This window comes from Oncorhynchus tshawytscha, linkage group LG12, assembly GCF_018296145.1.
Source record: "Oncorhynchus tshawytscha isolate Ot180627B linkage group LG12, Otsh_v2.0, whole genome shotgun sequence".
Lineage (NCBI taxonomy): Eukaryota > Metazoa > Chordata > Actinopteri > Salmoniformes > Salmonidae > Oncorhynchus > Oncorhynchus tshawytscha.
Window position 1 is genome coordinate 58,696,795 of NC_056440.1, and position 27,836 is coordinate 58,724,630.

At 41.0% G+C, this 27,836-nt stretch overlaps 2 protein-coding genes across 7 annotated transcripts in view; one reads left to right on the forward strand and one right to left on the reverse strand.

Annotated features, from left to right (window-relative positions):
* LOC112232221 (phosphorylase b kinase regulatory subunit beta-like) overlaps window positions 1-17,620 on the reverse strand; it is a 59,670-nt gene extending 42,050 nt beyond the window's left edge. For 3 of the 5 annotated variants that reach the window (XM_042330838.1, XM_024399034.2, XM_024399033.2), the window contains exons 1-6: window positions 17,504-17,605; window positions 12,324-12,410; window positions 7,158-7,296; window positions 3,672-3,771; window positions 2,185-2,292; window positions 2,005-2,085 (exon numbers count right to left, since the gene is read on the reverse strand). In XM_042330838.1, coding sequence (XP_042186772.1) covers window positions 2,005-2,085; window positions 2,185-2,292; window positions 3,672-3,771; window positions 7,158-7,296; window positions 12,324-12,410; window positions 17,504-17,567 — 579 coding nt within the window. In that variant the 5' untranslated portion in view covers window positions 17,568-17,605. Of the gene's footprint in view, window positions 1-2,004; window positions 2,086-2,184; window positions 2,293-3,671; window positions 3,772-7,157; window positions 7,297-10,276; window positions 10,313-12,323; window positions 12,411-14,516; window positions 14,621-17,503 lie in introns of those variants that run through there. The other 2 variants (XM_024399035.2, XM_024399036.2) reach the window with 2 other exon arrangements.
* Window positions 17,621-17,740: 120 nt separating this feature from the next.
* LOC112232219 (T-cell immunomodulatory protein) overlaps window positions 17,741-27,836 on the forward strand; it is a 118,865-nt gene continuing 108,769 nt past the window's right edge. Inside the window, exons 1-6 of one of the 2 annotated variants that reach the window (XM_042330839.1) lie at window positions 17,741-18,056; window positions 18,486-18,570; window positions 18,773-18,912; window positions 19,053-19,104; window positions 19,269-19,346; window positions 19,553-19,647. In XM_042330839.1, the coding sequence (XP_042186773.1) occupies window positions 17,879-18,056; window positions 18,486-18,570; window positions 18,773-18,912; window positions 19,053-19,104; window positions 19,269-19,346; window positions 19,553-19,647 (628 nt within the window). In that variant the 5' untranslated portion in view covers window positions 17,741-17,878. The remainder of the gene's footprint in view (window positions 18,057-18,485; window positions 18,571-18,772; window positions 18,913-19,052; window positions 19,105-19,268; window positions 19,347-19,552; window positions 19,648-27,836) is intronic. The other variant, XM_024399031.2, reaches the window with a different exon arrangement.

The window sequence follows — 27,836 nt, forward strand, 5'->3', positions numbered from 1 at the left end:
ACATTTTCAGTAAGTTATTTATTGAATAAAACACATTAACATTTTGCCCCTGATGGAATTAACATTTGTGTGCCCCATGTTAAAAGACAAACATCACCCAGTCACATGGGTAGTCAAAACCATGTTCTTAATTTCATCTGGAACAAGGAGGAATGGCTCTTCTCTATGTGCAGATGCCACCATGGCCTTTTTTTTGCCTTTACCTCCCTTATCTCACTTCATTTGCTCACATCGTATATAGACTTGTTTCTACTGTATTATTGACTGTATGTTTGTTTTACTCCATGTGTAACTCTGTGTTATTGTATGTGTCGAACTGCTTTGCTTTATCTTGGCCAGGTCGCAGTTGTAAATGAGAACTTGTTCTCAACTTGCCCACCTGGTTAAATAAAGGTGAAAAAAAAGACGGAAACTTCACAAAAATATTTTAAAATTATGACTTAGAGGCCATGAAGGAAAAACGTGAAAGTACTGGGGGAGATGTGACTGACAACAGGGAAACAGACAGGGCCTAAAGTGTACAAAAAAAGGGACAGGCAAGGAGAGAAGACAGGGAATGAAACAGAGCCACTGAAATAAGGACATTGCGGGTTATTTTATTTTGGGCATTAATAGAATGATTAACGTAAGGATCTTCATGACCTTTTTTATTGAGAAAAAAAAAAGTACAACACAAAACATACAAAAGACAACAATACCGACTCACACAAACATCGACGACATCACACCTGCTCAGACCCACCTGTTCTCACCCCCATCTACTCAAACTGCGCCATTTTGTTCCTCTCTGTCGCCCACGCTTTTTCAATATTTAGATAAAGCAGCATAGGATTTTTCAAATTGTCTTAACGACTGAGAGGTATCTTTCTGGTATCTTGATAGTATCATCGTGAACGTTGCCGTCACGAATGGGCGCATACACAAAACACACACACACACAAAGCATCTACCTGTATTAATACTGCAAGATTCAATTGAATTGAACTTCCAGTCAGGAAAATATACTGAACCACTGCTAAGAGCCAAAATTGGAATAATGAGAAAACCAAAAGATGCATCTAAATGCGGTGCAGAAATGACACACATTAAGAGTCCCATTTCCTGTTTATTTGTTCTGATGTAGATTAATAAAAGGATACATGCTCTTTGATTTCATGTTCATGCCCTTTACTTGTATTACGCAGCTCAATAAGCACTATTTAAATGTGCAAATTAGGTCTGCTTTGCAAATAGGACTGGCCCCATTGAAGCTACACAGGCAATTTGTTTGCCGTTGGGGGAAAAAAATATAAAAATATATTTAATGTGAGGCTTTCAATTTTCCATAAACAAAGTGAATGCTCACTGTAATTGCTTCCGGGCATAATGTTCTAGAACAGCTCTATTTTTGAAGATAAGTCTGGATAAAAAAATCAGCTTTTTCTGAAGGCAATAATTTCACCCCTGTGCCTAAAAGTAAATCTCCCAGTGAGCAGACAACTGAATTAAGAGATGGAATTAATGAATTTCAAATCTCCCAAAGGGCTATAAAAACAGGAGACAAGAGAATTAACAGCACTTACGGCTGCAGCCACCTTAAAGGACCACTATAATGAAGGAGTTGCTATTATTTTAGCTGTCCGTTTTACTAGGCCTCCAACTCAATAACTTGCTCACTAATGAAAAAGGGTGCTGCATAAGTTACTGTAAGTCAAGAGGCAGGTGTATTGGATTTTAAAACTGTTACATAGTCATCAAATCATCACATGTAAATAGCTGCGTTTCTAAAGATGCATGGACCGTTAACTACTGCTTATTCAGCTGCTGCCTCTACTATTAACTGTCTCAGGGCACTTTGGCACACAGGAGCTTTCTTGGCTTGCGTCGTTTATAGTCTTGTCCGTATGTCCCACCCCCCCCCATCTAATCACTATGAAGAAGCCATGCTGCGTAAGAGTCGTTCTCCGCAGACAGACGTGTTCTTTCTGAGAGAGAGGTCACGTGACTAAGGCCAGTGGGCCGTACCTCATCCGTGTTGTAGATGATCTGGAGGCCGGAGCAGACCATCTCCACCAAATAGAGCAGGAAGAGGGACAAGGCATCAATCTGATGAAGGGAGACGGTATTTACAATGGTGAAGAGCGTGAGACCGGAATCCGTTCGGACTTTATGCAGTATCGTGACAATGTTTGTGAGCGGGTTTACCTGTAGGTGATGGTAGTCATCGTAGGACAGAATCTCATCTCCTGTGTCGACATTGAATATTGAGTGCAGGCACTTGGAGGGGCTGGGGTCCTGTTTGAATTCCTCCACCTGAAATAGAATGAAGGTGAAGAAAGAGAGTGAAAGGAAGAGAATAAGAGAGCGAAAGGGCAAATAAAAGAGGAGTCAGTCCATAAAATATATATATATATACACATACACACACACACCTTACTCACTGGGCATATTTCAATTATTTATCCTATCCTCACAAAAAGGTACGTGAGGTGAAAACTGGGACTAGGATGGCTCATGGATATTCCACTGCGTCATCACTAGCACACACACTAGAATTTTCCTCAAATGAATGGCTCTGAAGACATGAGCAAACCACTGGTATGCATGAATGCATCTGTAAATATTGCAAACAGACATACCATTTATTTGTATCGTGGTGCATTAAGCAATTCTTGAGTCATGCCAAAGATGTACACATATGACTTCTCCTCCTCAAACCATCCCAGGTCAGATTTGCGTGATACACATAGAGCTATACACTCTGTTTGAGTTTGCTTCACACGGTACATTATTTTGTGCCAACATTTGGCACTGACCGAACCGATAACTGTTGCATTCCAAAATAGCCTAACATTTGTATTGAAAGTGCATTTCCACAATAGTGCAGTTTATGAATCTTGTCAAATGTCACTGTGTGTCAGTGAGTGTGTGTGATCTTAGCGTGAAATGGTTCCGGAGTTAAATCTGTCAGAAAACATTTGAGAAGCTTGTGTTGTGTGGCTAATTCGTTAAGACTGTGTTTAGTTTCATTGGTACATTGTGGTAAACTTTGATGCCCTCTCTTTAATGGCTCTGTAGTTGTTAAAAAAAAAAATGTGCTTCCTAGTCCGTCTGTATTGTGGGTCCATTAAAAATGGCATGTTCTCTGTGAATGCCAGAGACAGATGTTAATGAGCGCTGCACTGTGTAATTAACTGAAGAAACGGTGCATTATAATTAAGACACAGAAAAGCTTTCCCATAAATTAGGTCGTCAAGGTCATGAGCAAATGAAACAAAACCATTTCAAAAGCCAACAGAGATGTGCAATTACAGACCAGAACAAGACCAGTGTTCTATCGTACTAAAGTGGCTTTCAATGAGGTCTTTAAACAATATAAACACTGCTATTTTGACTGAACGGTCTGCTCAGATGCTTTAAACAAAAGTGTTCTGTTGAGGCAAAAACCATTTGGAAACATCTATATTATTCCATCCACATAGAGATACAACCAGTCCAAGCGCGAGATAATAAACCACTGAAGCGTGAGAACAGAGAAGAGTAAAAGGAGAGATCTTCATCCCCCCCCCATTAGTGACAGTTTCTGTGTTTGCTAAAAATCTATATTCATTACTGGATAATGGCATTTGTTTAGATCACTAAGAATGAACTACAGTGTTTCCTGTGGTCTGACGTTTCGTTTGTGGACTCACCTTGTCAGACTGGCGCATGTAACAGTAGAGGATGCCCCTCATGCACTTGATGGCTGAGTGCTCCAACTCATGGGTGCGTCCCATGTCATCATCGATGCGTCTGCACGACAGGGTTGATCGCCGCCATGTGTCACAATGAGATGGAGAAAAAAAAAAAACGTCCCAACGAGCAGAAGAGCATGTTAAATCATCCTAAATTATCCTACTTTTCACCGCACAAAATTACTAGGGTCTGGTTATCCTGTCTGTGCATACATTAAATGGTACATATTACATGGGGACAACCTATTGTATTTGTACACAGTCATAGACAGGTTTTAAATCATTTTAGGACATTATTGACAGTTTTTATTCCTATTCCTAAGACAAGCAAGGACATACTACATCTCAATTGACCTCTCATCAAAATCACACTTGAAAATGACCCAAATGCTTCCAGTATACTGTTGACATAAACAATGGCATCTACATTGCATTTGGAAGGTAGTCAGACCGGTTCCCTTTTTCCACATTTTGTTACTTAACAACATTCCTCTAAAATTGATTAAATAAATAAAAAATCCTCAATCTACACACAATAACAAAGCGAAAACAGGTTTAGACATTCTTGCAAATTTGGTAAATAAAAAACAGAAATACCTTATTTACATAAGTATTCAAATCAAATCATATTTGTCATTACAGTGAAATGTTTACTTACAAGCCCTTAACCAACAATGCAGTTAAGAAAAAAAAGTCTTAAAGAATGTATTTACTAAAATAAACTGAAGTAAGAAATAAATAAAATAAAAAAATAATTAAGAAGCAACAATAAAATATCAGTAGCGAGGCTATATACAGGGGGTACCGGTACAGAGTCAATGTGCGGGGGCACAGGTTAGTCAAGGTAATTGAGTTAATATGTACATAGAACAGAACAGTCTATGACTGTGGTGGCTGGAGTCATTGGCAATTTTTTGGTCCTGGATAGCAGGAAGCTTGGCCCCAGTAATGTACTTGGCCATACACACTACCCTCTGTAGTGCCTTGCGGTCAGAGGCCAAGCAGTTGCCATACCAGGCGGTGATGCAACCAGTCAGGATGCTCTCGATATTCAGACCCTTTGCTATGAGACTCGAAATTGAGCTCAGGTGCATCCTGTTTCCATTGATCATCCTTGAGATGTTTTTACAACTTGATTGGAGTCCATCTGTGGTAAATTCTATTGATTGGACATGATTTGGAAAGGCACACACCTGTCTCCCACAGTTGACAGGGCATGTCAGAGCAAAAACCAAGCCGTGAGCTCAAAGGAATTGTCCGTAGAGCGCCAAGACAGGTTTATGTTGAGGCACAGATCTGGGGAAGGGTATCAAAACATTTCTGCAGCATTGAAAGTCCAAGAACACAGAGGCCTCCACCATTCTTAAATAAAATAAGTTGGCCAAACTGAGCAATCGGGGGAGAAGGGCCTTGGCCAGGAAGGTGACCAAGAACCCGATGGTCACTCTGACATAGCTCCAGAGTTCCTCTGTGAAGATGGGAGAACCTTCCAGAAGGACAACCATCTATGCAGCACTCCACCAATCAGGCCTTTATGGTAGAGTGGCCAGATGGAAGCCACTCCCCAGTAAAAGGCACATGAAAGCCCGCTTGGAGTTTGCCAAAAAGCATCTAAAGACTCTCAGACCATGAGAAACAATATTCTCTGGTCTGATGAAAAAAAGATTGAACTCTTTGGCCTGAATGCCAAGCGTCACATCTGGAGGAAACCTGCCACCATCCCTACGGTAAAGCATGGTGGTGGCAGCACCCTAAACACACAGCCAAAACAATGCAGGAATGGCTTCGGGACAAGTCTCTGAATGTCCTTGAGTGGCCCAGCCAGAGCCCGGACTTGAACTCGATCGAACATCTCTGGAGACACCTGAAAATAGCTGTACAACGACGCTCCCCATCCAACCTGACAGAGCATGAGAGGATCTGCAGAGAGGAAAGTGAAAAACTCCACAAATATAGGTGTGCCAAACTTGTAGCATCATACCCAAGAAGACTCAAGGCTGGAATCGCTGCCAAAGGAGCTTCAACAAAGTACTGAGTAAAGGGTCTGAATACTTATGTAAATATGATATTTCAGTCTTTTTCATTAATTAGATTTTTTTTTCTAAAAACCTGTTTTTGCTTTGTCATAATGGGGTATTTTGTGTACTATAGACTGATGAGGGGGGAAAAAACAATTGAATACATTTTTGAATAAGGCTGTAACAAAATGTGGAAAGGTGAAGGGGTCTGAATACTACTTGCACTGCAAGTAGACCTCGTGTATGTTTTCATTAATGACATCCACTTACTTTGAAACATACATTTCCACCAGTGCATGGGCACCCATTTACTCCAATCTAAAGCACCCACCTCTCTAGTCACATGGGAGGGTAAAGTAATGGTTTGGGCCTGTGCTGTCAGATTGGAGTCGTCTTAATTAAATTCCTGTGACAATTTTAACGGGAAGAAACCATGACGAATGAGTAGGCCCCTCTGGTCTACTTGAACATTCTATTTTTACTCTCGTGTCCCCTTGGAGAGAAAAAAATGCACACCAGTGGGTTTCGAAAGAGCACTTGGTTAGAAGGTCTAGTGGAGAAAGTCCCTGACTATTTTGAGTATCTCAGAGCTCCCCTTGAACTTGAGCCCTCAGTGTATGAAGTGAAGGACACATTACTACAAAGGGAAAAAAGTGACCTGTTTTATAATCAGATACAGAATCAACAGAATGTCTGAAGGTGAGAGCATTGTGCCTGGGGACTAGAGAAAAATTGCCCTCAGAACAGACTCAATTTGTCAGGGCATGTACTCTACAAGATGCCAAAAGCGTTCTACAGGGATGCTGGCCCATGTTGACTCCAATGCTTCCCACAGTTGTGTCAAGTTGGCTGGATGCCCTTTGGGTGGTGGATCATTCTTGACACACGCGGGAAACTGTTGAGCGTGGAAAAACCCAGCAGCGTTGCAGTTCTTGACACAAACCGGTGAGCCTGGCAAATACTGCCATACCCCATTCAAAGGCACTTAAATATTTTGTCTTGTCCATTCGCCCTCTGAATGACACACATACACAAGCCATGTCTCAATTGTCTCAATGTTTTAAAAATCCTTCTTTAACCCGTCTCCTCCCCTTCATTGACACGGATTGAAGTGGATTTAACAAGTGACATCCATAAGGGATCATAGCTTTCACCTGGTCAGTCTATGTCATGGAAAGAGCAGGTGTTCCTAATGTTTTCTGCAGTCTGTGTAGTCTGGATGCTGCAGTAGCAGCAGTACATGCCAATGCGCAGCACCCCCTTGGCGTTACAAAAGCCGTCTGCTTTGATTAAGAATATCGGTCCCTGATGGAGCCCATTAACTAAGGTTGTACTAGATTCATTACTAAGATCAACTTTAATATACAGTGAGCTAAGGTGGCTGTAGATGTGTGTGTGTGTGTGTGTGTGTGTGTGTGTGTGTCACCTGTAAGCTAAAGCCAGGGCCCAGGAACTGGCTGCACAATACAGGGAGTCCCGCACCTTGGCTTCCTTGCAGCTGGAGCATGTCTTGGTAGGGAAGAGGCCAGTGGTAGGGCTCTGGTAGTTCAGAATGGTGGTCTTCACTAGAGAGAGAAACAAGGGAGATACAGGTGATCCCTCAGCCTTTAAAGGCTCAGTACAGTCAAAACTATATTTTTCCTGTATTTTGCATAATATTGTCCAACAGCTGACGAAACTAACATTGATCAGTGTTATTTCCTGATGGTATTTCTAACCAGCAACTATCTCCACAGCAGCTTCTAATCAGCCTGTTTGCATGTGTGGGAGTTTAGGCTTGCCTGGTGACATAACCATGTGGTTAATTGGTTAAAACCTGTTAGGGAGGCTGCGAATTTTCGTAGCTTTTTGTTAAAAATCGCGCAACATTTCAGCGCCCTGCTACTCATGCCAGGAATATAGTATATGCATATGATTTGTATGTGTGGATAGAAAACACTCAGACGTTTCTAAAACTGGTTAAATCACGGCTGTGACTATAACAGAACGTGCGTTTCATCGAAAAGTGCAGGAAAATCTGATCACTGAAAATGGAAATAAATGTCCATGCGCCACTTCCAGGAATTGTTAAAGGTGAACCGGATTAAATGAGGCCGAGGTTGCAGTACCTACAGCTTCCACACGATGTCTAGAGTCTTGTCATTTGCTTCGGCTTTGATTCTTGGTCAAACCGACCCAAGGGAACCGATTCCCTCCGGTCTCCAACAGGATGTTTTGGTTGAGATTTCTCCGGACATTTTTTCCAGACGGACACCTATAGAATTTACATCGCCTCCTGATGAATTTTATCGCTTATTAACGTGTACTAATACCTAAAGTTGCATTACAAAAGTATTTCGAAGTGTTTTGTGAAAGTTTATCGTCGACTTTTTTAATTTTTAAAAATGACGTTGCGTTATCAAACTCAGTTTTTTCCTTGATTACACAGTCTTCATAGATCGATATCTAGGCTATATATGGACCGATTTAATCGAAAAAAGACCCAAATAAATGTTTATGGGACATCTAGGAGTGCCAAGAAAGAAGCTCGTCAAAGGTAATGAATGTTTTATATTTTATTTCTGCGTTTTGGGTAGCGCCGGCTACCGCAAAATCTGTCGTGTTAGGTGACGTTGCAGTATTTTGGGGGTACATGCTATCAGATAATAGCTTCTCATGCTTTCGCCGAAAAGCATTTTACAAATCTGACTTGGTGGATAGATTCACAACGAGTGTAGCTTTAATTCACTACCTTGAATGTGTATTTTAATGAAAGTTTAATGAAATTATGAGTTTTATCAAAAACTATAGGTGGCGCTCTGAAATCCGCTGAGTGTTGTTCCTGCATGGGAACAGCATTCTGCGTCATCCTTAAGAAGTTAATAGACCAATAACAAAGAGAGTTCCAAACCGCTCTCCACACTCAGACCAGTCCCAGACAGTCCTAGCTAAATTCTTGCTTGATAAATAGTTTGTAGTCCATTGTAGTGGACAACTGTTGCAGTAAGTTACCCAGAAATGGTTTGATGTAAAAAATAAAAAATAAGAAAATGGTGAAATGAAATGCAAAATAAAGGTATGTTAAGCAGCTGTATATTGTGTAGTTATTGCTGTAAAACCAGACATTCTAACAAGGTGTGTTACTGCACATGTGAAGGTGACAATAACTTTGGCTTCAGGTCACATACTGTACATTCCAGAGTGACACAAATGTTTATCTTCATGCAAATCCTCTAAATAGTATTTTGTTTGAATAAAAAGTCACACTAAAACAGAAGGCCTGGAATCACAGGAATGTATTTGTCACCACACCACCATCTACCCTTCCCCGTCCTCCCTCCCCGACGAATAATCTGTCTGAACAGGGTACTTCATTTTTCATCACCACGTTATGCCTGAGCAAATGAAGGGGGACATCCATTCTGCGAGATCGTTTGGTTACAGGGAGTCCGGGTCCATTCAAAGAGACAAAGTCAGCATTGCCAGGATAAAGAGGTGGAGGGAATTAAGCAGAATATTAATAAACTCCCTTCAGTAACTCGGAAGTGACAATTACTTTGACCCCAGAGGCTGCTTGGGAAAAAACACATTAAAAAAAGTACAGTGCTTCTTCTGACTAGGATTCATATGTTATTAACAGCAATATAATGTATTTGAGGCACATCAAAGAGGATAAATGGCACCTTAGTAAGACTCCTCTGAATCAAAACCACGGTTAAAATATGTTATTATTCTCTAACTCCAAAAGACACAACAGCACTCTAGACGCAAATAAACTGAGGTTGGAGTTGCTCAGCCTCATATCATCCACCGACCTAATGTCCCACTAAATCAACAGCTAACGCTTTAGACACAGTCTGTCTATGTCTTAGAATGGGCCATTCCTCTGCTCCCAGATAGTTAGTAGAAAGAAAGAAAGAAAGAAAGAAAGAAAGAAAGAAAGAGAGAGAGAAAGAGAGAGAGAGAAAGAGAGAGAGAAAGAAAGAACAAATGAGAGCTAAGAGACCTCCACAACAAAACATAAAACTTACTCTACCATTTCTTAAATCTCCCCGAGCCACTCAGATAGCAGCCCTGCGCCTCCACTATAATCAAGTGGGAGAATAAAATAAAGAGGCACTGGAGTGTGGCCACATTACCACATAAATAAGAAACCTGAGGCCCGCACAGGAGAAAAATAAGACAAACTGTGAGGGACAGTGATATCCCTAATGTCGTTTGCTCAGAAATGAGAGAGAATGGGTCCACACTGAATCATAAGCGCATGTAATGCCACTGGCTTTACAACTGCACTATTTTTTAGTAGATAGAGAAAGATCTGAGTCGTCATTTACCCATGAAGTAAAAGAAAAAAAAGGGGGGGGATTCATCCCACGTGCATTGGCGATAACAACTGCTGCTTTGCTCCCTGCTTAAATTGCTGCGTACCGACCACAAAATTAAGCAAGAACATTTCAACATATTGTCATCTCACGGAGAACGTTTCCGAGAGAGCAACAGGGGGCTTGATGCATGTTACTGTCACAGTACTCTTTCGTACATTGCTAGTAGAACAAAATCACTCACCAAGGGCAATCTAAAGCTTCCAGAATTTCGACCAATCTGACGGAGCAGAAAAAGGCATGGGAAAAGCAGTGTCAAATATTACTATAATATAGCCTACATCACAAAAAGTGTGCTGGCACATTATTTCAATAGCTAAAATGGCATTTGTTTACTGTGAAGAACAAAACATGCACCTAACATATAAAAGCTAGTGGTAACAATGAACGCAAAATTCATGGAGTAATGAGAGTGATTCATTTTCACCCGGGGAGCTCAGGTGGTGAGAAACACTGATAGGTTGTTCTCTTTGGGGATGTCTGTCACCATGAGTTCACACTGGTTTCAGATGAGGGACCAGTTGCTCCCCTAGTGTCTTTCACTTGGCTGCTTTTCCTGTCGCATCCTCATTTCATCCTCAAATAACCCTCACTTCTGGGAAACTTTTTTGTGTGAATATTTCACAAGTACGCTGTCTCTTTGTCTTATACTAGCCTATGGGAGGGGGATACAAACATAATACAACCCATGGGATTTTCAAACATGAAACCATATTGATAAACTATGCTCCCCAAGAATATGGGGAATATCTTTGAGAACTCATTGAAGTATCTTTGTTGCCCGTCTTCAGTAGAACAAACATTTGTTTCTTCTCTCTTCAAATAGGCTCACAACATAAAATATAATAGAAGCTGTATTGCCCTTGAAAAGTAATTTGTCTTGAACATAGATATTGCATTTGGACCACAGCCCCAGGTCACAGCAAAGCACATATCACAATATCCTTCATAAAATGACTTCGTAATGCAATACACTTCATCTGTTTCCACAATGAGCAAAGGGAGATGTGCCATTAAAGAAAGAAAGCCATGAAATAAGTTGCCAGGCTGTATCCATGCCCCCCTGTCATCATCACAACTGACCAATGGGGTGTGACATGTCTGCCAATGGTACGGTAACCTGTGACAATTGCATGGCTCTATTTTCAGCTGGTGTTAAGGCAGCGCTAGTGTCAAACGCAGGTTAGTTTGAAATTTCGTCATGTAAAAACTGGCGCACTGGCATTTTCCAGCCCCAATGCCAGGTTTGTCAATTTATCTGTCTTAAATATCAGCTTGCATACGCTCAGATGGGCATGATGGAAATATTTGAGGCGTGTCCTTAAAAACATGATCCAAAGTGTTAATTTCAGGCAGCGCTGATAGGGATATTTAAGACAAATCAAAAGCTGGTTTTAGCCGTATGGATTTTGACAGTGGAAACGCAGCCGATCCAGCCCATGGAACAAGAGTAGCCTAATGTGCTTTTGGTCGCCTGTATACTTCGTATTTAGAAACATAAAAAACAAATATGTTATTACATTTAGTATTATTTGATTAAAAACCAAGCATAACCTCCCCTCCTCTCAATTAAGGCTTTTTTTTGTGTGCCCAATGCAATTGTGAAGTAGTCACGACTGTCGATAAAGGACTTGGCTCCTGAGACCGCTTGGAAATAAATCTTAAATCACCAAAGCCTAATTCAAATATCAAGTCTGAGAGGAGTAAAACAGTGAGCTGACATTCACTTTTTATCTATGCATTGTAGGCAGGCCCACATTATTTTAGCAATGCAGGTCCCGCTTTGGATTTATAGATGTGTGTAAAAACCCTCCATATTCTGCATTGTTTTAATATTCTATGCCCACAGAGAGAACTTATCTAGCCTGTAAGTGTGACATAGCCTATTTAAAACAAGTTGTTTCTTTGTTTTGTTTCTAATTTTAATTAGAATTCTTAGTTATCTTTTTAGGCCTTAATAATTGTGACAGTGAAAATAGAGAAAATATTTCTGACACACCACTGAACCAAAAGCACTACTGCCTACACTTAGATTTACCATTGTGTTAAGGCTCTATTTTAACAAACCTAAGAGTAACATACAAAATTCAATCCATATTTCAAACACAAATACTTTAAAGCTACACCACCTACAAGTAGAAAAATAAACTTGAAAGGACCTCACCTTTGAGGAGATCTTCAAAACAAGGATTTGAAATACTAAGTAATTTAAACATAATCACAGTGCTTACCTGCATTGTAGTAACGGTCAAGTCTCTCCCATAGTGGCTCATCCTCCCGGTGGAGAATGGAGAGCTTGAGAGGTTCATAGATGGAGCCTGAGGAGAGATACAAAACACAATTATTTACAGAACATTAATTGCTGAGCCAGAGCTCAATTGGAGTTCATTTGTTCATCTCTCAGGCGTCTCTGTGGTACTTTCCCACACTCTCTGGAGACACACACTACAGTAATTATATGTCATAGAAAGACCCCCGTGAACACTTGGGGAGTAGTTGGCTGTAAGACTGATGCTACAAAAGGTTTCTAGTTATCAGCAATTCTATCTTAAATCTTCAGAAGCAAATCTATTTAGACCTAAATGCTAAACATATTTTACAGAATGTTTTTTTTTTTAGATAATGCTGTTAATGAAGACTTTAGCTACACAAGGGACTGAAGAACATCATCATAAACACATGGTCAAAATAATTCAGTATCAGCCATGTTTTTTGTGAATTCCGTAAGAATTCAATGAACAGGTCACACAAAAACCACAATGCATTGACGCATGCAATCACGACAAGGCCCCATTTCCAACTCACATTTAGTCACTGCAAATACCAAAACAAATCTCCAGCATGAAGTGCGATTTCCTACGCTGAGCACAAATTTAAAATATAATGGAACTTGCCATCATTTCTTCAGAGCAAAGTGAATTTCAGGGGAACCCCATCTGTTGGACCACTATTTCAGACACATTTTTTTACTTTGGAGTGATTTACATTTTAATGGGATCAATCTTTGGGTCAATACCTCAGGTACTGAAAAAAAAAAAAAAAAATTCCAGTCAAATTACCATAATTTTCATCAGCTTTTAAGTGGCAGGGACAAAGCCATTGCTTTTCAAGATAACTCTGCAAAGGCAGTGCGAGGCTAATATGCAAATGAAAGGTTTTATTTAATTTCTACTGAATAGAAACACAGATTGAAGTATGTGGTTGCTTGGAAATATTGTGTGATTAATTTCACTGAGAGAGTTCAATATTTGTTAATACTAGGTTTAGTACTGTATACTGGTTAGTATAATTTTCTATTTCCATTAAACAGTATAATCATAATGGTTGTACTATCTTTGGTGGAAACCCTAGGGAGAGACTGGGAATCATAGTTGCAGCAAAAAAAGTGAATTATAACAACTTGGATCATTTTTAGATACAGTAGTGTATACCATATTTTACCTCACAAAATATAGCCCATGAATTGAACGTAGCAGCCTATATCCACGACGGGTATATTGGTATAGCATCCTGACCAAGCCACGTAGACAGCATTAATAATAGTGTATCACAGCATATTCAGCATATCATACCATTCACCTGAAGAAAACTGAACACAGGAGGTTGGTGGTACCTTAATTTGGGAGGACAGGCGTGTGATAAATCCTGATGCAGAAAGGTTTCCATGTGTTTGATGCCATTCGGTCCGTTTTATTTTATTTTATTTAACCAGGTAAGTTCACTCATTTACAGCAACGACCTGGGGAATAGTTACAGGGAGGGATAAATGAGCCAATTGTAAGCTGGGGATGATTAGGTTATCACCCCTACTCTTGCGATAAGTGCCATTGGATCTTTTAGTGACCACAGAGAGTCAGGACACCTGTTCATCATCCCATCAGAAAGATGGCACCCTACATAGGGCAATCATTGACCTGGGGCATTGGGACATTTTTTTTTTACCAGAGGAAAGGGTGCCTACTACTGGCCCTCCAACACCACTTCCAGCAGCATCTGTTCTCCCATCCAGGGTCTGACCAGAACCAACCCTGCTTATTAGCTTCAGAAGCAAGCCAGCAGTGGGATGCAGGGTGGTATGCTGCTGGCCATCCTCCCCTCAGCAGCCTCCACTGAAACTGACATATGATACTAGGGTAGTAGAGTAATACAAAACTCTTGGCTGGCATGATTATTCATTGAAATGTATCCTATGGAGTGGTGTCATCCTGAGAATTTTCTCATATAATGATATACAAGAATTACACTCGATTGAATCAAAATTTAGTTCAACCAAATGTGAAAGGCTTTGGGTTTGGGTGTGCTTACCTACCTCTTAAAAAAACAACAACAAAAAACATATTTTGCCAGTTAAGTTGATTGAGAACACATTCTCATTTACATCAACGACCTGGAGAATAGTTACATAAGCTTAATTCACTACTTACCATATCTTTTAAGTTTCCGAGGAGCTTTGGAAATCTCACATTCCGAACTGGCCATTTTCAAAAGGTGAGGTAAAGGGCAATCGTCTCTGAGCTAAATTACAAATCTACAGCAATTCACAGGAGGGTTAGTAGAGCGGATTAAGAAGAAAAACAAAATCAATCAGAAATCACAGAGCAAGTTAATATTGGGTGGCTACAAAACAGACAAATGACAACACATTAATATGCCATGTAGCCTACAATGATCATTAAAAGATTAGCCTACTTGGAAATTATTTGTATGTTGGCATATGATAGTTAAGATGAGTTATGAAGGTTTGAATTAGCCTAATGTCTGAATGTGTCTGTTTTCAAATACAGTCTGCTGTTGTGCTATCCCCAAAAAGTTCATACATGTGTATACATATTTTCAGGCATTCATTCGTCAAAACTATAATGTTTTTTTATGAGTGATAGTTAACAAATTAAAACTATTATGATGATAAAGTATTTCTTAAATAACCAACTATTGCATGAGGCCTTTAATTGACAGCAAGCTTGATTAACCATTGATCATAATCAAAATCAGTATACGAGCTTTATGACTTCAGATTGAAAACATGGACATAGGCAAAGCCCGCGAGTGATTACACCTCCCACCCCCCTTGCTCAAGGGCACATTAACAGATTTTTCACCCAGTCTGCTCGGGGATTCAAACCAGCGGCCTTTCGGTTACTGGCCCAATGCTCTTAACTGCTAGGTTACCCGCCATATTTGATCGTGTCTCAATATAATCAAGGTATGAAATTATTATTTTCCAATATAATCTCTTTTGGACTCCAGATGATTCACACTGACAAAAAAAACAGGTCGCGGCTGAATCTAGCTTCCTACCCCTGCACTGTCTATGTGAACAGGTTGCCATGTTGGCAAGTGTAATGGCAGTTAGCCTACATCAGGGGAGGCCGGTGGGGGGAGCTACAGTGGGGAGAACAAGTATTTGATAACCTGCAAAATCAGCAGTGTTTCCTACTTACAAAGCATGTAAAGGTCTGTAATTTTTATCATAGGTACACTTCAACTGTGAGAGACGGAATCTAAAACAAAAATCCAGAAAATCACATTGTATGATTTTTAAGTAATTCATTTGCATTGTATTGCATGACATAAGTATTTGATCACCTACCAACCAGTAAGAATTCCGGCTCTCACAGACCTGTTAGTTTTTCTTTAAGAAGCCATCCTGTTCTCCACTCATTACCTGTATTTACTGCACCTGTTTGAACTCGTTACCTGTATAAAAGACACCTGTCCACACACTCAATCAAACAGACTCCAACCTCTCCATAATGGCCAAGCCCAGAGAGCTGTGTAAGGGCATCAGGGTTAAATTGTAGACCTGCACAAGGCTGAGATGGGCTACAGTACAATAGGCAAGCAGCTTGGTGAGAAGGCAACAACTGTTGGCGCAATTATTAGAAAATGGAAGAAGTTAAAGATGACGGTCAATCACCCTCGGTCTGGGGCTCCATGCAAGATCTCACCTCGTGGGGCATCAATGATCATGAGGAAGGTGAGGGATCAGCCCAGAACTACACGTCAGGACCTGGTCAATGACCTGAAGAGAGCTGGGACCATAGTCTCAAAGGAAACGATTAGTAACACACTACGCTGTCATGGATTAAAATCCTGCAGCGCACGCAAGGTCCCCCTGCTCAAGCCAGCGCATGTCCAGGCCCATCTGAAGTTTGCCAATGACCATCTGGATGATCCAGAGGAGGAACAGGAGAAGGTCATGTGGTCTGATGAGACAAAAATAGAGCTTTTTGGTCTAAACTACACTCGCCGTGTTTGGAGGAAGGAGGATGAGTACAACCCCAAGAACACCATCCCAACCGTGAAGTTGGGAACATCATTCTTTGGGGATGCTTTTCTGCAAAGGGGACAGGACGACTGCACCATATTGAGGGGGGGATGGATGGGGCCATGTATCACGAGATCTTGCCCAACAACCTCCTTCCCTCAGTAAGAGCATTGAAGATGGGTCGTGCCTGTGTCTTCCAGCATGACAACGACCCGAAACACACAGCCAGGGCAACTAAGGAGTGGCTCCGCAAGAAGCATCTCAAGGTCCTGGAGTGGCCTAGCCAGTCTCCAGACCTGAACCCAATAGAAAATCTTTGGAGGGAGCTGAAAGTCCACATTGCCCAGCGACAGCCCCGAAACCTGAAGGATCTGGAGAAGGTCTGTATGGAGGAGTGGGCCAAAATCCCTGCTGCAGTGTGGTGTGCAAACCTGGTCAAGAACTACAGGAAATGTATGATCTCTGTAATTGCAAACACATGTTTCTGTACCAAATATTAAGTTCTGCTTTTCTGATGTATCAAATACTTATGTCATGCAATAAAATGCAAATTAATTACTTAAATCATACAATGTGATTTTCTAGATTTTTGTTTTAGATTCCGTCTCTCACAGTTGAAGTGTACCTATGATAAAAATTACAGACCTCTACATGCTTTGTAGGTAGGAAACACTGCCGATTTTTGCAGGTTATCAAATACTTGTTCTCCCCACAGTATGAGGACTGGCTCACTGTAATGGCTGGAATGGTATTCAAATTGAGTTCACTACATATAAACCACGTTTGAATCTTTCATTTATTCCATTCCTGCCATGACAATGAGCCCGTCCTCCTATTGCTCCTCCCACCAGCCTCCTTTGGCCTACATGTACATTCATTCTCGTTCAGTATGATAACATTGCTGTTTTATGTAGCGTAACACAAACGACAAGGGTAGAAGCAACACCTGATGTGAAGTTCCTAAAATAGCTTCAGTAGCTGCAAACGTATAAGCGTGACCTTTCATGCTCATGCAAGCCCGCTATAGCAGGCAAGGAACTGATATAGCGTTAATCTGTTTTTCGTTTGTTTTTCACTCAGGACATTCAGAGGTTTGCAGAAATGCAACAAAAGGGCATGTTACAATAACACACTATGTCAAACCTGAACGCTTTTGTCTGGCTTTGATTTCCAGGAGTTTCCTGCCGATATCTCCCAAGCTTGACATGTTGGTTGGTTCTCTGTGTTTACCAAGTGACAGTGCGTTGCGACACTGCAGTAAACTAGGAAGCGCTGAAGGTGTGACGTCACATCACCCCTTTAATGAACATGTCAAGAGTCTTTCTACCTCTTGTGCCAATTATGTTCTTTAACTTTATACATACGACTAAATAAGGCTAGATTTTTTGTATTTATTCACAAGTGTCAAACCCCACTCGTTTAGGCTTAAGGCATTGCTTGCTGCCAATTCACCATCTGCCGTAAACCGAACACGCACTGCAGTATTCCAGTTTGTGTTGTTTGAATTGAACTGTGAGGATGTGGATATTGTTTATCAATATTTTTACATTTACTGTGTATTTTGCTGGGAAGTATTCAGCATCTGCTCTTCAAGATGTAACAACTGACCTGTTCGGGTCTGAAAATCATGGCACTGTGGCTGCTTTTGGTGATTTCAACTCGGATAAACAGACAGATATTTTCATCATCAGAGAACGTGAGTAGCTAACGTTAGCTAGCTGGCTTTTCAATAGGATACATTTCGCTAGTGAATAATATAGAACCTTTAGCTAGATACTAGATGAGGATATTTGAATTATTGACATTTGATGTGCATGTGTTCCAAAAACTCATAAGATGCTAGCTAATCTAGCAGAGCAATGAAAACAGTGATGACGTAGAAATCTATTTTCTCTGCTTTGAAAAGCTGTTTGGTGTTCAATGCATTACCTACATTATAAGACACAGTAGCCTAGTAACTAGATTGAAACAAAAGCATAAAATGGGTCTAGATCTCTCACCAATGAATGTATTTCAGTGAATTAGTCACTGCATTGTTGATATGGTTTTGTGACTGCTGTGGGGACTTTGAAATTGAGTATTGTGTGCATTGTTTTTTTTATTGCATATTTCATTGAACTTTCAGAATCTGAGTTGGTGATATTCTTGGCTGATCTGAAAGCCCCATACTTCAAGCCAAAAGTACATATCACTAAAAAGGATTTGCCTGTGTAAGTTTCTGATCTTATTCTCTCAATTGTACTAGTGCACACATCACTTCTCACCTTGAAGCATCAATAATTCCACATTAACTCTGTGGGTTAGGGTAGATTGACACAAGGTGATTTTAGCTGTCACTGAGAAAAGCCTTATGCTATTATTTAATGGCTTATGTCAACAGCTGGCACTCTGTAAACATCTTTCCTCTCTCAGCAATTGTATCATAACCGGTGTTGTTCCCGGAGACTACGATGGAGATTCTCAGATGGATGTGCTTCTTACAGTTCAGCTCAAGACCAAGGCCACCTCAGACACAATGGTTGTTGTATTCTGGGGAAACAACCAAACCCTGGGTAAATTGTTGCTTTATTAGGCCTAGATTCAGGCTTATGGAATACAAAGAAATAATGTACTCTAATACAGTCAGAAAAATTACTTATGTTCACTGTTATTAAATAGCTAACTGATTAACATCTCTTATCTGGTTTTGCAGATGAACAAGTTGACCTTAATAAGACATTTGTGGACCAACCTCTGATAATGGAGTAGGTTATGCATGAACATTTTTTTATTTTACAAATCACCTGTAGGAGTTGTTTTCTATGATGAGTTTCCATGTAAGCAATATTGTTTTCCTAAATTTAGTCCTATGATCTTGCTCATGAGTTGGGAGTTTTGACGGTTTTATAAATGAAATTATCTTACGCAGCTTCAATGGGGACATGATTCCAGACATCTTTGGGGTTTCTGCTGATTTCTCCACTGAAGTCTGCTATCTTACTGGAAGGTAAGGTGGAGATTTTGAAAAGTGACTCAATGCTTTGCAGTCCCCATAGACATTGTTTTATTTTACATTATTCTCCATGTATTTCAATTGCAATTGAAATATTGTAGATGTATGGAGTGTTAAAAATAGTACCTTTGTTGTTCTGTGTTTTTTCAGAATGTCTGCTGAGCACATGAATCATGTTGTGTTGTGTTCTTTCCTCACAGGAACGCAGTGTGGCAGCCAGCTCTTAGTTCACCTGTCAAGATACGTATTCCTCATTCCAATGCTTTCATCGACCTAAATAAGGATTTCACCGCCGGTGAGTAGACAAATATCCTAAATGGGTTATTGGAACCTTGCATTGCCAGACTCAGTAATCTGGTATTACAGACAGGCTGGATGGAAGCTAATTTGGAACCATACCAGATTAGATTGTTTTACATGGTGTATGTAGTGCTGGTGTGCAATATCTTTTCAATTTCTTCAGCAAGATTGGAGTCTATAGACTCACTTTCTACAATGAAACATATGGACAGTGGTGCATGGCAATCTAATGGCTGTGTGATCAGTCTCTTTAGCATTAGAGTCAAGAGTAGTGAGTTCATTCTGCGTAATTGGGCACTCTTCTGGAGCTTGGTAAGTAGATGCTTGTATAAATGGTCAAAATCAGCATTTCACATACTGTATACAAAAGCAGGGAATTTGAGTCTGTTCATGGCAGCCCATCCTCTTCTCTTCATATCTTTTTGAATTGATATGATGTAGTAACTTGGTAAAGATTTCCCGTCTGTATTGGGATAAGTATGTGGGTTACCTTGTGGTATTCAACCCTTGGAGAGAATGTTGGCATACTAGGGCCGGTATCACAATATTCTTTTCCATCGCAAAAATAAAAACACGAAGCAGACCAAACTCGAAGCACTCCAAACATTGTGTGCTATAGCTTGGAAGAAAATGTTTTACTCTGGATGACAACATAATGTTTGTTTTCAACATTAGGGCTGTTTTCTTAAAGAAGTTAAATCCGGTTTGTGTTTTCTTTCCTTGCCACGACACTAATGAGTATCGCGGTACTGGTATCGTCCCGGCCTGATGGCCTACTCCACAAGTTTCATGAGACAGCTGGGTAGATGATCTGTCAAGGCAATTATCCCTTTTTTTTCAATTGTGTGGTACACAAACTTTCTCCTAAGAGTTCCTTACGCTCCAAACAATTGGATTAAAATATAATATAGTTCAACAATTTAAGTTGACTAAGAGAGAGAGGAATTCCCATTTTCCTCACCAGTGAATAAATTAATCGGCTTCTTCTTGTTTTACTGGATTTCTCTTTTTCCACAAAATTAGACTAGTCACTTAGACTAGTTTTTTTTTTTTTTTTCTCCCAGGAATCAAATCCCATATTAATGAAGAGTCAGTACAATACCATTATGAGATATCGACTAATTTCATCCTTTCATGATTGCAATATCTGTATAAAATCTATGTGGTTATTATATCATGTTAATTTACAGCATATGTTATAAATGCTTCACGTAGGCCAATGCCAAACATATGGTAACCTAATCAATATTATGGAAATAGTGAGAGAAGAAGTATGTATTTGTTTGATATTAATAGGTAACAATTAATACTTAACAAATAGTAAGACATTTCTATTCTACTAATGCTGTGGTTTTTTTTTTAAAGGGATGGTCTCCACTCTAGCCCCCTGCAGTTAATCTGGGCATATAATCACTAGAGACAGTTTGAGCTGACAATTGAGTTAAAGACTGCATTCCATAGACACGAGGAGTAGAGCAAACCCCTCATTGTTCATAATCATCCTGGCATCTGGGAAACTAAGACAGGTTGTTTTTTTGTGTGTTTTTTAAATGTACTTAATTGAACCTTTATTTAACAAGGCAAGTCAGTTAAGAACAAATTCTTATTTACAATGACAGCCTACCGGGGAACAGTGGGTTAACTGCCTTGTTCAAGGGCAGAACGACAGAATTTTACCTTGTCAGCCCAGGGATTCGATCCAGCAACCTTTCGGTTACTGGCCCAATGCTCTAACCACTCGGCTACCACTAACCACAAAATGAACCTGAGGCGACTTATGATTGTTAGAAGAAATGACAGTCTCTCTCACTTGATTAGAATATTCCACGACAAAACCAGAAATGATTCTGTATACATTTTTAAAAAACAACAACAATGCTTCTAACATGCAAAATGTGACACAGTGATTCAAAACAGGCCAAACATCTAAATATGCCTTTTTAAAATCGTCCAGTTCTGCAATGAGTGAATCCCTTTATGAAGTCCCACTCCAGTAACCTTGATGAGGCAAATCTATTTCCCTTACATTACACCAACAATCAACTTCTCTCGAACCGAAAAAATGATTCCTAATTGGATACTGCGGGGAGCGTTGCAAAGCCACGTTGCCTAGCGACAAGCCATATGATAGTATCGGTTCGGTGTCTTTGTGCATAATGACATTTATAATTATTTGGCAATTACCACCTTTTTCTAATGAGTTCTCGCATTCCGATTCCCCGGCATAGCAAAACCATTATCGAGATCTGAAACTGATACCGACTCCAGGGAACCTCCACACTGTAGTAAGATATAACAGAGCAAAATAAAATTACATGTAAAAATCCCTCAAGGTTGTTATGTAATGCTAGAGGCTTATTAGAGCTCGTTGTCACGTTAAGCATCTATTGCTCGTTGTGCATCTATCTATTGTGTCAGTGCTGACTCGGTGATCTTGGTAGCAGTAGAACCACTCAAGTGTGTCAGAATTAGCCATTTAGGAGCATTTTTACAGGGATACTTAACCATCTGTAGTAATCACAAGCTGCTCATCTTAATAAACTAACCGAACATAGATCAGATAGGAGATGAGGAGGAGTGAACAGAAAACACCAGAAGTGGAAGAGAGAGATGAGACATGATACAGACTGGTCATGTGATATACTGTAGAGGGGGACAGCGGCTGCTCGGCAGTCCAATTTACAGCTTAAATGAGGCCTTGACATTGAACAGGAAGCAATTTCAGATCTCTTAAAAGGAGTCGTGGGTAGAGGGTCACTGGATGCACCTCGGCCGTGTATGTTTACAGCTTTAAACACAACTAAAATTGGAGTCGCAACACGGGGTTGACCCTGCTCTGATCATCCCCGAATAGGGCGCATGATAATAAAATACCTCTCTGTGATGCTGCTGACCAGGCCACAAAGATAGCAAGTGGTGGTCCAAACCATATGAGGTCAAATCAAATGTATTTATATAGCCCTTCGTACATCAAATCAAATCAAATGTATTTATATAGCCCTTCGTACATCAGCTGATATCTCAAAGTGCTGTACAGAAACCCAGCCTAAAACCCCAAACAGCAAGCAATGCAGGTGTAGAAGCACGGTGGCTAGGAAAAACTCCCTAGAAAGGCCAAAACCTATGAAGAAACCTAGAGAGGAACCAGGCTATGTGGGGTGGCCAGTCCTCTTCTGGCTGTGCCGGGTGGAGATTATAACAGAACATGGCCAAGATGTTCAAATGTTCATAAATGACCAGCATGGTCGTATAATAATAAGGCAGAACAGTTGAAACTATGACACTGTGGCCCCATCCGAGGACACCAACCAGACAGGGCCAAACAGGAAGGATATAACCCCACCCACTTTGCCAAAGCACAGCCCCCACACCACTAGAGGGATATCTTCAACCACCAACTTACCATCCTGAGACAAGGCTGAGTATAGCCCACAAAGAACTCCGCCATGGCACAACCCAAGGGGGCGCCATCCCAGACAGGATGACCACATCAGTGAATCAACCCACTCAGGTGACGCACCCCTTCCAGGGACGGCAAGAGAGAGCCCCAGTAAGCCAGTGACTCAGCCCCTGTAATAGGGTTAGAGGCAGAGAATCCCAGTGGGAAGAGGGGAACCGGCCAGGCAGAGACAGCAAGGGCGGTTCGTTGCTCCAGAGCCTTTCCGTTCACCTTCCCACTCCTGGGCCAGACTACACTCAATAAATGACCCACTGAAGAGATAAGTCTTCAGTAAGGACTTAAAGGTTGAGACCGAGTTTGCGTCTCTGACATGGGTAGGCAGACCGTTCCATAAAAATAAGCTCTATAGGAGAAAGCCCTGCCTCCAGCTGTTTGCTTAGAAATTCTAGGGACAATTAGGAGGCCTGCGTCTTGTGACCGTAGCGTACGTGTAGGTATGTACGGCAGGACCAAATCAGAGAGATAGGTAGGAGCAAGCCCATGTAATGCTTTGTAGGTTAGCAGTAAAACCTTGAAATCAGCCCTTGCTTTGACAGGAAGCCAGTGTAGAGAGGCTAGCACTGGAGTAATATGATCACATTTTTTGGTTCTAGTCAGAATTCGAGCAGCCGTATTTAGTACTAACTGAAGTTTATTTAGTGCTTTATCCGGGTAGCCGGAAAGTAGAGCATTGCAATAGTCTAACCTAGAAGTGACAAAAGCATGGATTAATTTTTCTGCATCATTTTTGGACAAAGTTTCTGATTTTTGCAATGTTACGTAGATGGAAAAAGCTGTCCTTGAAATGGTCTTGATATGTTCTTCAAAAGAGAGATCAGGGTCCAGAGTAACGCCGAGGTCCTTCACAGTTTTATTTGAGACGACTGTACAACCATTAAGATTAATTGTCAGATTCAACAGAAGATCTCTTTGTTTCTTGGGACCTAGAACAAGCATCTCTGTTTTGTCCGAGTTTAAAAGTAGAAAGTTTGCAGCCATCCACTTCCTTATGTCTGAAACACATGCTTCTAGCAAGGGCAATTTTGGGGCTTCACCATGTTTCATTGAAATGTACAGGTGTGTGTCATCCGCATAGCAGTGAAAGTTAACATTATGTTTTCGAATAACATCCCCAAGAGGTAAAATATATAGTGAAAACAATAGTGGTCCCAAAACGGAACCTTGAGGAACACTGAAATGTACAGTTGATTTGTCAGAGGACAAACCATTCACAGAGACAAACTGATATCTTTCCGACAGATAAGATCTAAACCAGGCCAGAACTTGTCCGTGTACATCAGCTAATATCTCAAAGTGCTGAACAGAAACCCAGCCTAAAAACCAAACAGCAAGCAATGCAGGTGTAGAAGCACGGTGGCTAGGAAAAACTCCCTAGAAAGGCCAAAACCTAAGAAGAAACCTAGAGAGGAACCAGGCTATGTGGGGTGGCCAGTCCTCTTCTGGCTGTGCCGGGTGGAGATTATAACAGAACATGGCCAAGATGTTCAAATTTTCATAAATGACCAGCATGGTCAAATAATAATAATCACAGGCAGAACAGTTGAAACTGGAGCAGCAGCACGGCCAGGTGGACTGGGGACAGCAAGGAGTCATCATGTCAGGTAGTCCTGAGGCATAGTCCTAGGGCTCAGGTCCTCCGAGAGAGAGAAAGAGAGAATTAGAGAGAGAGAGCATACTTCAATTCACACAGGACACCGGATAGGACAGGAGAAGTACTCCAGATATAACAAACTGACCCTAGCCCCCGACACATAAACTACTGCAGCATAAATACTGGAGGCTGAGACAGGAGAGGTCAGGAGACACTGTGGTCCCATCCGATGACACCCCGGACAGTGCCAAACAGGAAGGATATAACCCCACCCACTTTGCCAAAGCACAGACCCCACACCACTAGAGGGATATCTTCAAGCGCCAACCCAGACAGCAAGATCACATCAGTGATTCAACCCACTCAAGTGACGCACCCCTCCTAGGGACGGTATGAAAGAGCCCTAGTAAGCCAGTGACTCAGCCCCTGTGATAGCGTTAGAGGCAGAGATTCCCAGTGGAAAGAGGGGAACCGGCCAGGCAGAGACAGCAAGGGTGGTTCGTTGCTCCAGAGCCTTTCCGTTCACCTTCACACTCCTGTGCCAGACTACACTCAATCATATGACTCACTGAAGAGATGAGTCTTCAGTAAAGACTTAAAGGTTGAGACCGAGTTTGCGTCTCTCACATGGGTAGGCAGACCATTCCATAAAAATGGAGCTCTATAGGAGAAAGCCCTGCCTCCAGCTGTTTGCTTAGAAATTCTAGGGGCAATTAGGAGGCCTGCGTCTTGTGACCGTAGCGTACGTGTAGGTATGTACGGCAGGACCAAATCAGAGAGAGAGGCTGGAGCAAGCCCATGTAATGCTTTGTAGGTTAGCAGTAAAACCTTGAAATCAGCCCTTGCCTTGACAGAAAGCCAGTGTAGGGAGGCTAGCACTGGAGTAATATGGTTCTAGTCAGGATTCTTGCAGCCGTATTTAGCACAAACTGAAGTTTATTTTGTGCTTTAGCCGGAAAGTAGAGCATTGCAATAGTCTAGCCTAAAAGTGACAAAAGCATGGATTAATTTTTCTGCATCATTTTTGGACAGAAAGTTTCTGATTTTTGCAATGTTACGTAGATGGAAAAAAGCTGTCCTTGAAACAGTCTTGATATGTTCTTCAAAAGCGAGATCAGGGTCCAGAGTAATGCCGAGGTCCTTCACAGTTTTATTTGAGACGACTGTACAACCATTAAGATTGATTGTCAGATTCAACAGAAGATCTCTTTGTTTCTTGGGACCTAGAACAAGCATCTCTGTTTTGTCCGAGTTTAAAAGTAGAACGTTTGCAGCCATCCACTTCCTTATGTCTGAAACGCATGCTTCTAGCGAGGGCAATTTTGGGGCTTCTCCATGTTTCATTGAAATGTACAGCTGTGTGTCATCCGCATAGCAGTGAAAGTTAACATTATGTTTTCAAATGACATCCCCAAGAGGTAAAATATATAGTGAAAACAATAGTGGTCCTAAAACGGAACCTTGAGGAACACCGAAATTTACAGTTGATTTGTCAGAGGACAAACCATTCAGGGACAAACTGATATCTTTCCGACAGATAAGATCTAAACCAGGCCAGAACTTGTCCGTGTAGACCAATTTGGGTTTCCAATCTCTCCAAAAGAATGTGGTGATCGATGGTATCAAAAGCAGCACTAAGGTCTAGGAGCACGAGGATAGATGCAGAGCCTCGGTCTGATGCCATTAAAAGGTCATTTACCACCTTCACAAGTACAGTCTCAGTGCTATGATGGGGTCTAAAACCAGACTGAAGCATTTCGTATACATTGTTTGTCTTCAGGAAGGCAGTGAGTTGCTGCGCAACAGCCTTTTCTAAAAATTTTGAGAGGAATGGAAGATTCGATATAGGCCGATAGTTTTTTAATATTTTCTGGGTCAAGGTCTGGCTTTTTCAAGAGAGGCTTTATTACTGCGACTTTTAGTGAGTTTGGTACACATCCGGTGGATAGAGAGCCGTTTATTATGTTCAACATAGGAGGGCCAAGCACAAGAAGCAGCTCCTTCAGTAGTTTAGTTGGAATAGGGTCCAGTATGCAGCTTTAAGAGGTCCACTTAAAATGTTCAACACAAAAAACGATCTAACATGATTTTCCACTTACTATACCGACTGTCGTCAATTCGCCAATACAGTCTCTTCTGTGCATCTTATGGGGCAGGTATTCCTAAACTGGGGTACGCCAAATAAAAATGTGATTCACATTTCTTTTTTTAATAAAAAATAAATAATAATAATTCCTTTTTTCCCCCACATTTTCAAGCAGTCCATTTATATTTTCCAGCGGGGCTATACATTTGGTTGAGGTTTTTTCCTCACCTGAGTAGCCTCGTTTCACTGCCAAAAATAAAATCAAACCATCTAGTTTTCAGCGAAATAACAACACAATGTCAAATACAGATGGCCTAGTCAAATAATTAACATCCAATCACAATAACCGTTACTCTCCCGTGGGTATTCCACCAATGGTCCATATGTAGCCAAACATAGCTGCTGCCCATTCCGTTTGCGCGAAAATTGATAAATGGTTAAAAAAAAACAAGGCCCGCGTCCATAGAGACTCATACAAGCTCTACTGGTAGTTATGCTATTACCAGCAGTACTACACCTGCACCTGTCGACGACAAGTTGTTCTGCTTCCACGAGCACATCCAATGCTAGCATCAGTAATTCTACATTTGGTTGTTTGCCCAGCTAGCATGGACACTGACAGTTGTGAATCTGATGCAGCCGAAGATCTACTGCCCACTTACACGGGAAAGCGCCAAACAACAGACAGAGACGCTGGACCATCGAAGAGGCGCAAATATGATGAGAACTACATTGATTTGGAGTTCAATTATATTGGGAGAAGTGCTTTTCCTCAGCCACAGTGTGTTTATATGTACAAAAGTACTATCTCACAACTCGATGAAACCTTCACTCTTGTGCAGAGATTTAGAAAGAAAACATGCCAATTTGGAGAATAAACCACATGAGTCTTTTGAGTGAGAATTAAGATGATCTTCGAGTAGTAAGAAGTGTATAAAAGTGACAGATAACACTAATAAGAAGGGGCTAGAAGCGTCTGATATGGTGAGCTACCGAGTGGCTAGGACAGGCAAGCCCCATACTATTGTGGAGGACTTCATTCTTCCT